Source organism: Ictidomys tridecemlineatus, chromosome 7 (genome assembly GCF_052094955.1).
Source record: "Ictidomys tridecemlineatus isolate mIctTri1 chromosome 7, mIctTri1.hap1, whole genome shotgun sequence".
Lineage (NCBI taxonomy): Eukaryota > Metazoa > Chordata > Mammalia > Rodentia > Sciuridae > Ictidomys > Ictidomys tridecemlineatus.
The window spans coordinates 185,183,980-185,199,248 of NC_135483.1; the positions used below are offsets into that span (position 1 = coordinate 185,183,980).

The 15,269-nt window shown below is 43.3% G+C and overlaps 1 protein-coding gene across 1 annotated transcript in view; it reads right to left on the reverse strand.

Moving 5' to 3' along the window:
• Serpine2 (serpin family E member 2) overlaps positions 1–15,269 on the reverse strand; it is a 59,251-nt gene that overhangs the window by 12,088 nt on the left and 31,894 nt on the right. The window contains exons 2-4 of the mRNA XM_078018092.1: positions 13,519–13,799; positions 10,962–11,189; positions 5,710–5,907 (exon numbers count right to left, since the gene is read on the reverse strand). Coding sequence (XP_077874218.1) covers positions 5,710–5,907; positions 10,962–11,189; positions 13,519–13,777 — 685 coding nt within the window. The 5' untranslated portion in view covers positions 13,778–13,799. The remainder of the gene's footprint in view (positions 1–5,709; positions 5,908–10,961; positions 11,190–13,518; positions 13,800–15,269) is intronic.

Sequence of the window (15,269 nt, forward strand, 5' to 3'; positions counted from 1 at the left end):
GCAGTGCTGTTCATTATAGGAAAAAAGTAAATGGCCATCGATAGGACATTAAGGCAAGCTGATGATGGAATACTACCCAGCTGGTAAAATCACCTAAAGCCTCAAGAAAAAGTTTTCCATAATAGTCTTGCTAAGGAAAAAAGCAGGTTATGGAATAGAAATTACATTTTAATCTTATATATGCACAAAAGCTTCATAAATACTTTATATATTTTATAAAAAATCTCAAATGATATACCTAGCATTTAGTAGGGGTCTTATCCTAGGAAATGTGACTATAGGGGAACTTATACTGTTTATTTGATCTTGCAGTGAGTGTGAAATACACTTCTACTAAAAAAAATTTTAAAGTTTCCATTTTTTAAATATCCTTGAAGTGCTTACACTTTACGGGGTGTTAAGTCAGAAGGATTTCTCTCCTCTTTAATTTTGCACCCTCCCTCCTTAATGTTAGCCAGTGAACCTTCTCAGATGCCTTGATGACAATGGAAGGAAGGAACTTCAGATAAACTGGATGGCCACGCTTCAGCAAAGTGATCAAGGACAGCAAGGATTCCCTGAGGCCCAGGAACACCTGGCAGGTGGCACCGCAGGCCAGGTGAGCATGGGACCAGAGCCCACTGCTGACCATGGCAGAGGGAGGAGATGGCAGAGGGGCTGGCGTGAGTGGCCTGCAGTCGGGGAACCACAGGCTGCATGGGCACCACAGCCTCTGTGCTCCCCCTGCCTGGTCAGGACAAGCCTGCCCATCATGGCGAAAGTCCCTCTGGTGGCAGGTGGCAGGGCGAGAGCCAGGCCACACAGGACACCCTGGTACCCTGCAGCATGGCCCATGAAAGCAGCTGGGTCTAGTTCTACACTACTCAGCAAACTCCCGACGGCACAGAGAGGCTGGGGAGGAGGACACAGGAGGCGCTTCCCTGTGTGTGTGTGTGTGTGTGTGTGTGTGTGTGTGTGTGTGTGTTTGTGAAGGAGCAAGGAGGAGAGGCTCAGGCTCAGTTCTGGCTCAGAGCAGACCAGTCAGGGACAGGAAACAGAAAGACACCAGACAGGGTCATTTCAGCAGACTTTAAAGACAGCATTACTTACAAAGCAGGGGCAGGATAGAGAAGCTGTTAGAGATGGCACCCTACACAGCACACAGTGGGCACCACTGCCAGCCTTAGGGCAGTGACCCAGAAAGACTGCCTGGGCACCCCCTCGTCAGGACAGATCTTCAGTGGAGCAAGGTGTAGTGCTGCAGGAACAGGGCTGGGAAGTCAAGGCCCCAAACCCTCTTCTTCCTTCACCCCCCTCTAGCCAGCAGCTCCCCACTAGCCAACGCCACAGGAAGCCAGAGGGCAAAGGAGTCCACCGAAGCAGACTTGTGGGGGCAGAGAAGGGAGGGCACGTATCCAGGAGGCAGAGGGAAGACATGAGCACACACACTGTGGTTCTGTCGAGTGGCATAACTGATGATAAGAATACATTTATTTATCATTTTCTTTAATACACACACATTTTCTTGAACAAATCAGTTCTTAATTGAAAAGCTACCCTGAGGTGTTCCTCTCTAGGTGCAGTCCATTTACTAAAAAAAGTTATATTTCTATGAAAGCAAACATTTGAATCTTGCACACATATGCCTAAAAATCCTTGCATATTAATCTTGGAATACTGGCTTGTTTTTCAGCAACAACAATAACCACAAAAAAAAAAAATACAGTGAGAACACCTCACTTTTAATTTTTAATAGAATGCAGAGTATGTACAAAAGATGACCTAAAATAAAACCGCTGAGCCTGGGGGTAGCATCAGTGTTTCAATGAAGTCTTCTCAGGCAGCACGGCCCTGCTCTGGGAGCTCAATGTGACCAGAAAGTGAAAATCATTTTCAAGCAAAAGGAACCACTTACAGTACAGAGAGTCTAAAGACTAGGTATAGAGCCAGCTATCCCTGGGTATTATCCTAAAGAATGAAGTCATCACTCATCTGATAGGAAAAGACATCCACAGACCGAAGGTGAAAGGTTGGGAAAAATCACACCACTCACATGGACTACGGAAGCAAGCAGGAATTTCCATCCTCAAATAAAAAAAAAAATAGCATTCAAGCCAAAGTTAATCAAAAGGAATAAAGAAGAACATTTCATACTGCTCAAGGGAACCATACACCAACAAAACATAACAATTATAAATAGATATGCCCCAAACAATGGAGCATCTGTGTTCATCAAACAAATTCTTCTCAAGGTCAATAGTCAGATTGACCACAAAACAATAATCTTGGGTAATTTTAATACAACTCTCTCACCACTGGATAGATCTTCCAAAACAAAAACTGAACAAAGAAACTATAGAACTCAATAGTACAATCAATAACTTATATTTAACTGACATATATAGAATATTTCATCCTTCAAAAACAAGCAAATATACTTTCTTCTCAGCAGCACATGGATCCTTCTCTAAAACAGACCATATAATATGCCACAAAGTAACTCTCAGCAAATACAAAAAAGTAGGGATACTACCCTGCATTTTATCAGATCATAATGGAATGAAATTAGAAATCAATGACAAAATAAAAAATAAAAATGACTCCAACACCCGGAGGCTAAATAATGTGTTACTGAATAAACAGTGGGTTGCAAAAGACATCAAGGAGGAGATTAAAAAATTCTTAAAGGTAAATAAGAACACTGACACAACATATAGAAGTCTCTGGGATACTATGAAGGCAGTACTAAGAGGAAAGTTCATTGCATAGAGTTCATTCCTTAAAAAAGAAAAAAAAATCAACAAATAAATGAACTCAAAAAGCTAAAAAAAAAAACCCCAAACAAACAAACAAACAAACAAATAACCCAGTCAATAAATAGGCCAAGGACCTGAACAGACACTTCTCAGAAGATGATATACTATCAATCAACAAATATATGAAAAAATGTTCATCATCTCTAGCAATTAGAGAAATGAAAATTAAAACTACTCTAAGATTTCATATCACTCCAGTTAGAATAGCAGCTATTAAGAATACAAACAACCATAAGTGTTGGTGAGGATGTGGGGAAAAGGCACACTCATACATTGCTGGTGGCACTACAAATTGGTGCAGCCAATGTGGAAAGCAGTATGGAGATTCCTTAGAAAACTGGGAATGGAACCACCATTTGATCCAGCTATCCCTCTCCTTGATCTATACCCAAAGGATTTAAAAATAGCACTCTACAGGGACACAGGCACATTAATGTTTGCAGTAGTACAATTCACAATAGCTAAATTGTGGAACCAATCTAGATGCCCTTCAGTAGATGAATGGACTGAAAAAAAATGTGGTATATACACACAAAGGAATATTACTCAGCAATAAAAGAGAATAAAATCATGGCATTTGCAGGTAAATGGATGGAGATGGAGAAGATAATGCTAAGTGAAGTTAGCCATTCACCTCCCAAAAATACCGAATGTTTTCTCTGATATATGGAGGCTGATTCATAGTGAGGTTGGGAGAGGGAGCATGGGAGGGAGGAATAGACGGATTCTAGATAGGACAAAGGGGTGGAAGGGAAAGGGAGGGGGTATGGGGTTAGAAATATTGGTGGAATGAGATGGCCATCATTATCCAAAGTACATGTATAAAGACACCAATGGTGTGAATACACTTTGTACACAGAGATATAAAAAATTGTGCTCTCTCTATATGAGTTGCAATGTATTCCACTGCCATATATAACAAATAAGAATAAAAAATTTAAAAAAGAATTAAGTCATCATACTACAGTATTACATGTTTACAGTAGCACAATTCACAATAGCCAAACTATGAAACCAGCCTAGGTGTCCATCAACGGATGAATGGATAAACAGAATGTGGTATATATACATAATAGAGTTTTATTAAGCCACAAGGAAGAATGAAATTATGTTGCTTTCAGGGAAATAAATGAAACTCGAGACCATTATGTTAACTGAAATAAGCCAAACTCGGAAGGTCAAGGGTCACGTGTTTTCTCTCATATGTGGAAGCTACAGAGAAAAAAGGACATAAAGGGGAGGGATTACATGAAAATAGGAGACTAGTAGAGAAGAGAGGGCAAACCAGGGGGAGGAAGAAGGGAGGTACTGGGCAACAAAACTGGCCAAATTATGTGGTGTGCATGTATGAATATGTAACAATGAATCCCTCTAATATCTATAATTATAATGCATCAATAATTTTTTTAAAAGGAGGCATTTATTATGCTCAGCTGCATAGTACAATACTTTCCCATGGGGGTTTTAAGAACGCATTGTACTTAAAACACACATTTAAAAAAAACATTTATTGACTAAAACAATTTGGCATTTTTTTTCCCTAGAAGCTTAACTGATAATGAACGATCAATAGGAAAAGTAAAGTAGACTGTGGCCCCATGAACCACTCCTTAACTTTAATCTGAATCAGGCAGCTGGCAAAAGGTCTGGCTGTTTGGAGCTGATGCATCCTGAACATGAGAAAGTAACACTTAGGACTCCCATATCAGGTGTACCCTACAGCTACAACATCTACCTTGCAAAAGAAAAACAAAGATGTTATCAGATCAAGAGTGCTTCAGTGAATGAGAAATAGAAACCACGACCCTTGGGTACCTACGTCTGACTTGGGTACAACGGAAGACGTCAGTGATTATATTTTCCCCTGTTAAACTGATAACTGCACATTAAAAGAAATTTCAAATTCAAATAAAAAAATTATTTGAAATCCTACCACTGTGAACATCCTTCAAGACATCTTTCTACAGACATGAGGATTTGCAAAGTAGTTTAAATAAGGTTCATCAGCATTTGCTGCTTCATAGCTTGTTTTCTGAAATCAAACATATATTGTACAATCTTTTTTATTTACGTAAATCTAAATCTAATTATCACAATACTCCATTATCCTCAGAGCATCAGTTCTGGGATTCCCAAGGACAACAAAATCCACAAATGCTCGAGTCCTTTATATAAATCCATGAAGTACTACACACATCTTCCTATCCACTTCAAATCATTTCTAGCTTATAATGCTTAATATGATGAAAAAGGCTATATAAATAGTTGTGATACTTCCTGTTTTGTTCAGGGAATAATCACAAGTAAAAATATCAACACACGCATTTTTTAAAAAATATTTTCAATGTGAGATTGATAGAACCTGAAGATATGGAATGTCAGATATGAGGGTTGACTCTTATGTTGATAGCCGACTTCTACTTATTTGCTAGAGGGTGATTATCTTCCTTGGAGTGGGGAGCTGGGACAAGCACCAGCCCCAACACCATACAAGCTCAGGAGGCCCTCTTCCCCCAACCCCAGAGCATCCCTGGGTTTTACCAATCCTAATTTTTATTGATATGTTAAATGAAAAATAAACTTAATTTTTACCTTCACTTTTAACTTAGAAATATAAGACTACCAACGACTTGATAATCCTTGCATGTGTTTAGTGCCCATTTATCCCTATTTCATGAATTATCCTTTCATCTTTTTCAGTCAAAAACCCTACCCATTATGTATTAATACAAAATCTTTGTGCATAGTACAATGATTTACCATGCACTTTAAAAAATCCCAAGTTTTAGTACCTTACGCTGCCCCTTTACTTTAAAAAGTAAAACTTAAGATTTGTTCCTGAATAAGTTAAAGCCCTCCAGAGCTTCCTGCCACTAGCATGTTCTAGGACAGGCGTCACCCAGCAAGAACTTACCAGTCCGGAACACGGAGAGCTGGGCCAGCATTGGCACTTGGTGGGATTTCCCGTCTGCTGTCACGAATGTTCGCTTCTTGGTGTTCTCAGGTTGAAACCGCGATTTCCACAAACCCTTAAAATACACTGCGTTGACGAGGACCATTTTGGTGAGCATGCCGTCAATAAGATCTGGGGACAGCAGGCTGTCGATCATGCCTGTGAAGTCCAAGAGCAAAGAAGCAGAAACCTCAGCCTGGTGGCCATGGTGAGGGCAAATGGCTGTCCATCAGGTGGAACTACAAGCCAATGCATTTTTAAAGGACGTTAAAAAACAATCGTTCAAACACCCTTTTATACGTTCTAATTTTTTTCTCACCCAATTTACCATGTTCAAGGAGAGTTTAAAACAAGTTAAAAATCCAAGACTGGAAAAGAATGTGGAGATCCCTTAGTTAAAAGAAACCAAACTTTAAATTGAGAAATTACAGCTAATTTCCTCTCACCTCCCTGGTTTAGAATAGTTTACTCATTCAAATAAACTCTATTTGGTTAATCTTCCCCATTTTTACTGATTTTTGACAGACACAATGACTGCTGGTGAGAGTCCTTGGTCCCCACAAGAGAAGTGGTTTTGTGTTGCTTTGTTTTTTTCCTCACTGGGTTGATTCAACACCTGAAAAATAAATACTTCAGCCCATGCAGAGTTACGAGGAGAAGCACTTGATTTTTGTCAAGATTTCTGAAATGTTTAGAATCCCTGGTTATCATAGGCCTCATAATTACTTAAAAAAAGAGCTAAAATTGATTGGCATTTGCAGGTAAAGGGTTGGAGCTGGAGAACATAATGCAAAGGGAAGTAAGCCAATCTAAAAAACCAAATGCCAAATGTCTCCTGTGATATAAGGAGGCTGATTCAGAGTGGGGTTGGGAGGGGGAGCATAGGAAAATTAGATGAACTCTAGAATAGGTAAAGGGGAGGTCAGGGAAAGGAGGGGACAAGGGGGTAAAAACGATTGTGGAATGAGATGGACATAATTACCCAAAGTATATGTAGAAGACACTAATGGTGTGAATATACTTTGTATACAACCAGAGATATGAAAAAAATTGTGCTCTATATGTGTAATATGAATTGCAATGCATCCTGCTGTCATATATAACAAATTAGAATAAAATTTAAAAAAAAGAGCTAAAATTGAACAGTAGTTTCTCCATGTATACGTCAGGCATTGAACTAGGTCCTGACTAGTCATCGAGCCAGTCTTGATGACCTCCTCACTTTGAAAGACGATGCTGTGCATGAGATGTCAGGGATGGTCTGTCTTATTTGCATCAGGAGTGAAAACAGCTTCCCAACAATGCCCACAAGGCTCTTCTCGAGGGAGATTATGGCTGAAGCTTGTCTTTTGTTTTCTTTTCCTTTTTATTCTGGTATTAGGGACCAAACATGCTAGGCAAATGTTCTACTTCCTGAGTCCCAAGCTTTTTTATTTTGAGACAGGATCTTACTGACTTGCTGAGGCTGTCCTTGAACTTGCAATCCTCCTGCCTCAGTCTCCTGAGTAGCTGGGATTACAGGTATGTGCCACTACACCTGGCTGGGTTTTCATTTAGGTTCTTTTGGCTTGGTCTTTGAATATTTGAATATTCAGTCCTCTCTCTCTCCCTCTCTCTCTCTCTCTCTCTCTCTCTCTTTCTCTCTCTGTGTGTGTGTGTATACATGTGCACACTATTAAAATTAGTTCATTGAAATTTTTTGCTCAATAACACAGATGTGAGACATAATTCTTCAAGTGGTGACAATAAAATAAACAGATTCTAAAGAAGCCATGCCACCTAACTCAGCAGACAGCATTAAACCCTTTTAACTGAAGCTTAAGGGGATCCTGGGCACAAGAAGCAAACGTTTCAATGAGCCATGGCAAATGGCACAGGTGACATTTCTATTCTACAACAGCCTCATTGCACCTCCTAACTGCCACAAGGGGGCGGCAATGCCACCTTCACTTGGGACTAGAAAGGAACAGTAAGCTATCAACAGGCATCATTCAATTCAGGACAAGGCTGGGCAGGCACTGTGGTGGGTTTGGGGGGGAAGAGGCGTCAAGGGTCGAGGTCTGCTCCTCCAACAGTGAGCTCCTCAGACCTCGTTCCCAGCATAGTGATGTTGTTTCTTGCCTTTGATGGGAACATCACCCTGTATAGTCCCTATTATACTTAAAGATGTAGCCCCACTGTCCTCTCTATTTACAAGCCTCCCATGACCCTCCTCCCTACCTCCTGTGAGATGCCTCTTCCCTCAACCTTCCATAAAGCCCGAGGCTTAACACCATGACACCATTTCAACTGCCTCCCTCCCCAGCTAAAGTGACCTGCACTAGAGCGAGCACACTGCCACCCATTCCACCAGCCCTGCGGGCAGCACGCACGCAGCGCTCCGAAGTGTCTGAGGAAGCCTCCTCAGCCTTTTTTGGCAGAAATAAATAATGCCTACAACTTCCACTTTTAGGATCATTCTATAATAAGGAGGCAGAAAACAATAGATGGGAAAAGAAAGGCTAAGGGGAAAAAAGGTAACAGAAGCATAGTATGGAGGCAAGAAGGCACCTGGGACCTGCCATCAGTAACTGCCACAAATGTGTGTCCATCATCCAGCTGGCCATCATCCTGGGATACCCACCCAACTACCGGGTGCCAGGGCACTCTTATATAAGAGACCAAAATATGATCCCTGCCCTCAAAGAGCTGTGGCTGAGACAGAGGTGGGCTGGCATAAAGACTTGGTAAAGCACCAAGCTGCTATTTTACAAACACCTTAGAGTAGTGGTTCTGAGGACTGTGAGGGCCAACGCAAGGGATTCTGAACCAATCAGCAGGGACAAGGACGGATGGTGTTCTCGAGGAAGCACTACTTGAAATAACAAACAGCTCACACAGACTGGACAATTCCTAAGTCCTGGGCCTCTGCCAAATGCTTCATATGTATTACTCATGGCCTCATGACAATCTTTATGCCATGTTATTACTCTCATAGGTGTCACTATTGCATTTCCATTTTACAGAGGTGAATGCTGAGGCACAGGGAGGTCAAGTCACTTGCCCAAGGTTACATAGCTAGTTCATTGCAGAACTGAGCTTCAAACCCAGAACCTGCTTTTTAAACTATGATGCCACTCACATGAAGGCAGAATTAAGCTGGCATCGATGTAGGGAAGCAGGATAGAAAACATCCCAGGCTGCTGGATGCATGTGTGGGTCTGAGAAGGGACACAGGGTGAGAAGCAAGGGGACCAAGAGGAGCCCACATGGCTGGCACACGGGTTACCTGGAGAAACCGAGACTGCAGGGTCCGACAGGTCAGACCCAACACGAGTACAGCCAAGTGCCTGCGTGTTTGACTCTCCTTCTCTACAAGGAAGAAACTAGTGTCACCTTGGGATGAACTCCTCAATCTTCCAGTTTTAGAAACTTGTGGGAGCATCTTTGGTTGCGTGGCTAGTAGCCAGAGAAGCTGCACGCTCTGCACTGTTCAAGAGTCTCATATGATAAAGAACTGCCCTGCTCCTTGCATGATTTTCAAGTACCCACCCAGTATCTGTGTTAGTCAGAAGCCTGCTTAGAATCATTTGAGCCCAGAACCTTACTCTTTTTGCATGTAAACCCAAGCTATTCATCCATAGAAATAGATTTGTATGTGTGTATTCTGCCAGAAATATGACTACAAGGCAAATAAAATCAAATGGAGCCTATGCTTTGTTTTGTTTTGAAATTTATGAAGCATTTTGCATAACTATAGAAAAAAATTGCATCAGCAATGGTAATAACAGGGCTCAGGGCTTTTGAGTCACTAGTACAGCACAGCTATCTCAGCCTGCTTTTGTAGCTGACAGTTCACAATTATTTTACGAATCTGGTATTTTGTTATGTCTTCAGGTATAGTTACACCCAAGAGTTTATCTATGAACCACATATATTACTTACTTTTATTTTCCCTTGCTTTTATGGTTTGACATTGTCTTTTTTTTTTTAATTGGTGTATGTGGGCAGAGGGTATATTTACCTGTAAAATTCATTTTAGGATATTAAAGAGAATATTAAAAATACTTGAAAACCACCAGGTGGCACACTAACATAATTTAATACTGCCATCCTGCAGATAAAGAGGAGGGCCAGGTTGGTGTAATGACATCACACAATCATCAGCCAGAGACAGGGTCAGGGACCAGATCTGAGAGCACCTGCTGCTGGCTGCCTATCTTTCCAGGTCCACAAACTCCATGGCCCAGAAACACCACTGAGCACGTGTTGCCGCTCTCCTGAGCCAGTCATGGTTTCAGGAAAACAGAATGGTCTGCACAGTGACTGAGGAGGGATCTGCCAAAACCACCAGGGCTTGACTTGCCCTGAGCGTTCTTCTTCACTGTTCACCAGCTCCTCCAAGGGTTCGCCCACCTCCCATAGGTAAGCAGGGTGATGGGCGGCTAGTGCCTCCCTCAGAGAGTCTGACTCGGTCAGCCGGGTCCAGGGTTCTGCATTCTAAACATGCATCAGGTCATTCTGATGCACAGGCCCCAGGACTGTGCTTTGAGAAACATGAAGGCTGTGCTTTCCCTGGGTTTTGACCTTGGGCTTCTCCTTGGGGCGTCTCTTAGCTACCACTCTTGTGACTGCCTGTTCTGTGACCACAGGTGCCCAAATCTGCACTCCTAGCCTTAGGGAAGCCGACGTCCTCTGTTGTTCTAGCCCACAGCTCCTCCTAAACATTTCCACATGCACCTCCAGTTTACGGACCAGCAGGTCTAAAACACTGGTGGTGGCATCTCCTCCCTCTAATGAATGAGGTAGAGACTCCTAAATGAGTGATCATCGTGAGAGACGGAAAGGCTGTAATGGGGAGTTTGCTGACATATGATCATAGGCCAGGAGAACCTGAGGGGGCATTCAGGGTCAGGGGATGGAACAAGCGGGCAGCTAGAGGTGAAGTGGCAAACCACGCCAAGGACGAACGGGATGTCCCAGACAAGGGGACGACAGCAGCAAAAGCAGGAAGGACACGTCAGAAAACCCTTGAAACAGACAAGTGCCTGTGGGCAAGGACTGCAGAGGAGACACAGCCACAGGGAGAGGTGAAGGGCCCAGCGCTGCCCCTGCCCCGACTCCAGGCAGGCAGCCCCCAGGGGCTTCCCAGCCGGGCATTTCTCTACGAATTGGAGTCCACCTCACCCCTCCACTCGGAGTGCAAAGTCACACCAGACACTGTGGCCACTCACCCCTGGTCTCGTTTTTAACCCACATGTTGATGGAATCGCTGGTGGACACTGGGTCCGCAAAGTTCATACTCTGCACTTCACACTGAAACACGTCTCTGTTCCTTGTAACAAAGGGCAGTTCCATTTTAAAGCCATTCTTGACAAACATGGCATTTGCCACTGTCACAATGTCTTTATTCTTCTTGGACACGATGGCCTTGTTGATCTTCTTTAGCATTTTACCAACTCCTAAAGGAAAAAAAACGGAAAGCAGAAATATTTACGAAAAAAGCATTAAGACGAGCTTTTGTATTACAGCGAATAAGTACAGGCGAGCAGGAGCAGCAAGTCTCCCGTTTTCTCAGGGGACTGTCTCTTAAGGTTGTGTTGAGGGCACCAGGTCCTTCTGAACGCTGGCATGCTCCTCTATAGCCACGTGGGGATCCAAAAAGGGAACTTCCAATTCACTCTCTCTCTTGTCTACAAATTGTAAGTGCTACTTCCTTTCTTGCCAAGGATTTAACAATGTGACTTTTTTTTTTCTTTTTGGGAAAAAAAAAAAAGAGGAATAAAATAAGCATTAGAAAGACTATTAAAAATTGCCATGTGCCACCAACCAGAACAATGTGATTTTTCCCTGATATCAAGCTCAAAAAGCAAAGACATTAATTTTATGGCAACATAAGCTTTATTTTACATGAGCCATTCATACATGCTCCGTTTAGTTTTAGAGCACAAAAAAGAAAAAAAATAAGTTATAAGGATGAGATGTTTTGTTTCTACAGAGAGCTTGAATTTCAGATTCTTCTTCAACACCTGGTGTCTTTTCAAAACCACAGTGTGTCCTAGAATAACCTGCCAGTCACCTTGACAGTCTTCCAAAGGGCTGACTTGTCACTCTAAATGGATGTCCTTCAGACCCCTTCAACAAGGGCAGGGCATGGTTGTCCCATGGTCCACAAAGGGGCTTTCAATACGCATGGGTCTTTCTGAGCCCCCCCCCCAACCATCCTGTGGGCTAGGTCCATTTTACAAGCGAGAAAGCAATGGGCTGCAGTGGCTGAAGTCCCTTCCAAGGCCAAGTGCCAGCTTGCTTTGACGCAGGCCCCTTCCAAAAGGCCTGACGTATCCCATGAAGAAAAGACCAGGGCAGTTCTTCCGCCACTGTCCTGACCTGCCTCCTTCTCCAATGGGAGTATTACCACTGAGCACCCAGGGGCCAGGTCTCCAGGACCAAAATGACCTGCATTCTGACGTCACCATCCTCATGTGACTGGTAGCAATTCTGGAGGAAGAATGGGTGTGGATGGATTTGGTGGCCAACAGGACAATATTATGAAAACCTCAGAAATAATGACTTCAAGTTCATGTGGCTGAGCATTAAAACAAACAAACAAAAAAAGAACCTATTGCCGTTCTGGAGTTGTCCTGGCTGGCAGGGCCTGGATCACAGTAGGAAAAGCCATAAATCTTCACAGCGATTCACAATGAAGTTATAAATCACCCAGTTTCTGAACATCCAAGCAGGGGGTGGAACAGTGTGTTCTAAGAATTCATCCCTTCCTTGTTTCCAACAGGTGAACAAACTGCAACTCAAGACAGAAGTTTCACGCTGTGATAATGGAGCAGGGCAGCTAAACCTTTGGTCCTGGAGGCCCTGGAGGCCCCACTGAGATCCAGGCCAGTGGGCGCCTAGAGTGAGGCACTCAGAAACACAGATCCCTGCCCCTCTCCTCTTACTCTCCCTGCCAAAGGCATCAAGGTGGGGATGATTCTTAGAAATGAGTGGCTTGCAGGGGTAGGAAATGGCTTTCAGGTAGGAAGATTTCCTTGATTTCCAATGAAACAGCTAAGGCCCAGACGTGAAATGTGACTTGGAGGTGTAGGATGACACAAGCTGGCATGGTGCAATTAAACAGGTAATTAAAAATGGGTTTTTTTGCTCTTGATAAAACTAAACCTCGTTCATGGATCCTTAATTTGAAAAAAATATTTTTAGGTTTTTATTTTAGAGTTAAGTAGTTTTAAAACAATAGAAAGGGACATCCCATGTATCCTACACCCAGTTTTCCCAATGGTCACATCAAAAAATTGCCCACGGTCCAGTCCACCGAGCTCATTCTGATGTCACTCATTATTCATGCATGCACGTGTATAGCTACAGGTAACTTTATCACCTGGGCAGGTTCCTGGAATGTTCCCACAGTTGACACATAGGAGAGCTCCAGACCTGGAGGCTCCCGGTGCTGCCCTCTGCCACCTCCCCTCCTGTCATGCTTTACAAGAACGTTTAGGACTCAATGCACTTTAGCTGTGTCCACCGTGCAAGTGGCCGAGACTGGAGGTGGGAACTGAGAGATGTAGTGGCTGACACAAAGCCACACCAAAAGAGGCTAGTCCCTCTGACCCCCAGCTCCTGAGCATCTTCTCTGCAGAAGAGGCTGACCCTGGGCCCCAGCTGGCAGCAGCATAACCTCCGGATGCTCTGCTTCTCAGGGCGATAGCAAAGACCCCACAGTGTCCCTCCTAATGCAGGTCTCCTGCAGGCCCCGCTGGGGAGCACAGAAGGCACACGCACCATTCACGCCGTATCTCATCATCATGGTGAGCTGCTTCTTCGTCTTGCCATCAGCTCCCAGCTGCAGCATTCCCAGCACAGATGCGATCCCATGGGGGGAGACGATGATATTGTCATGAGGCCGTGATTTGACGATCTGATTGAAAACTTGGATCCCTATGTTCGAGCTTAGTTCCTCGAGAGGCAGAGGGTTGAACAGGGAGCACACAAAGGGCAAAGTCACTGTGGTCAAGAGGAAGAAGGAAAAATGCCAATTCATGGTTCCTTCCAGCAAGGACGGCCTGAAAAACCAGATAAAAAATATTTACATTATACTCAAATGAACACAAAGGGAGGACTACTTTGTAGACAAGGAGGTATGATTTACTGTACTCAGTGTAATGAAATGCCACGCAAGACAGAACAGTTCAGATTAATTAAATCAGCCTTAAATACACAGAGCTTAGGCAGATGGGCAGAGACAGTTGGCAAACTTCTATTTGCTGGATTCCCATCAGGTACCAGGCACTGTCATCATATCATTATGTAATTCTTGCAACCACCCTTTATTCCCTGAGGGTGTACCATGGGCCACGCCATTTCTAAGTGCTGGGCATACAACTATAAATAAATGGGCAAGACCCCTGCCCTCAAGGCACCTCCAACCCAGAGGGGAGACAGAAAATGAACCAGCAACAATAAAGTAAATGCAGAGAGGAATAAGGACAAGATAATAAGGCCAGGTGACATGAGTGAAGGAGGGGTTAGGGTGGGGGAGTGAACAATATAGAGAGGGTGGCCAAGGGGTACCTCTACAGTGGGAACACAGTGACGAGATGTGAATGGTGAGAAACATCCGTGGGTGTGGGAAGAGTGTGCCAGACAGAGAGACGGCAGGACAAAGGACAGTGGAGTGAATGCAAAGTAAGGACTCCATTCTAAGGTCAGCACAGGGAGCTAGTCCCTTGGGCTGCCCTGGTCATCTTGTAACCACACGAACTTGATTCTTTAACTGTAAGCATGTTACTTTTTAAATTAAATATTTGTTAGTTAAAATAAGTTTCAACAACTTTAAAGCAGCACCAGGGCAGAAAAATTGGTGAATTCATAAAGCGTGAGACGGTGCTGCTGACAATAATATTTTCAATTTCAGTGACTTGTTTTAAATCAGCTTCATCCCTTGATTACCACTTAGAGAGTTTTCTTTGCTATGACAAGAGGTACGAAATTTACTTGTATTTACAGAAAAGCAAATACTTTCTTTAAATAAGAACACCACAGTAGCAGCTGCTACAAACAAAAGCAGAATTTGCAATATTGCTAATTTAGTCTCCCTTGGAGGCCCAAACCCTTGCTAGGCACAGGTCTCCTGTGGGGCCAATTTGTGCCCCTGTCATGTGCATTTATATGTGGAAGGCTGGGAACATGTGCTGAGAGTAAAATAGAAGCATTTTAAGAGACAAGGGACCAGAGTCTCCATGGGAGAAGAAAGGGCACCAGGGTCAACAGGGTTTGGTCTCCCTGCTTCCTATCAATACTTCCTGAACTTCCCATGCAACGCCATGGCAGATGTTCAATAAATACTGTGAAATTAAATTCTACTGCTAAGAGCACTATGTTCTACTTTTATTAATCATTTCATTCCCTGAAAATAGTATTTATTGAGTGTAGCTAAGAAAATGCTTGTTTAGTCCTGAGCCACTCCGTCACCTAAACACTCTCCAAGACAAATGCCAGCTCTGTGTTGGGCAAGGACTGACCGGCAGCATAAA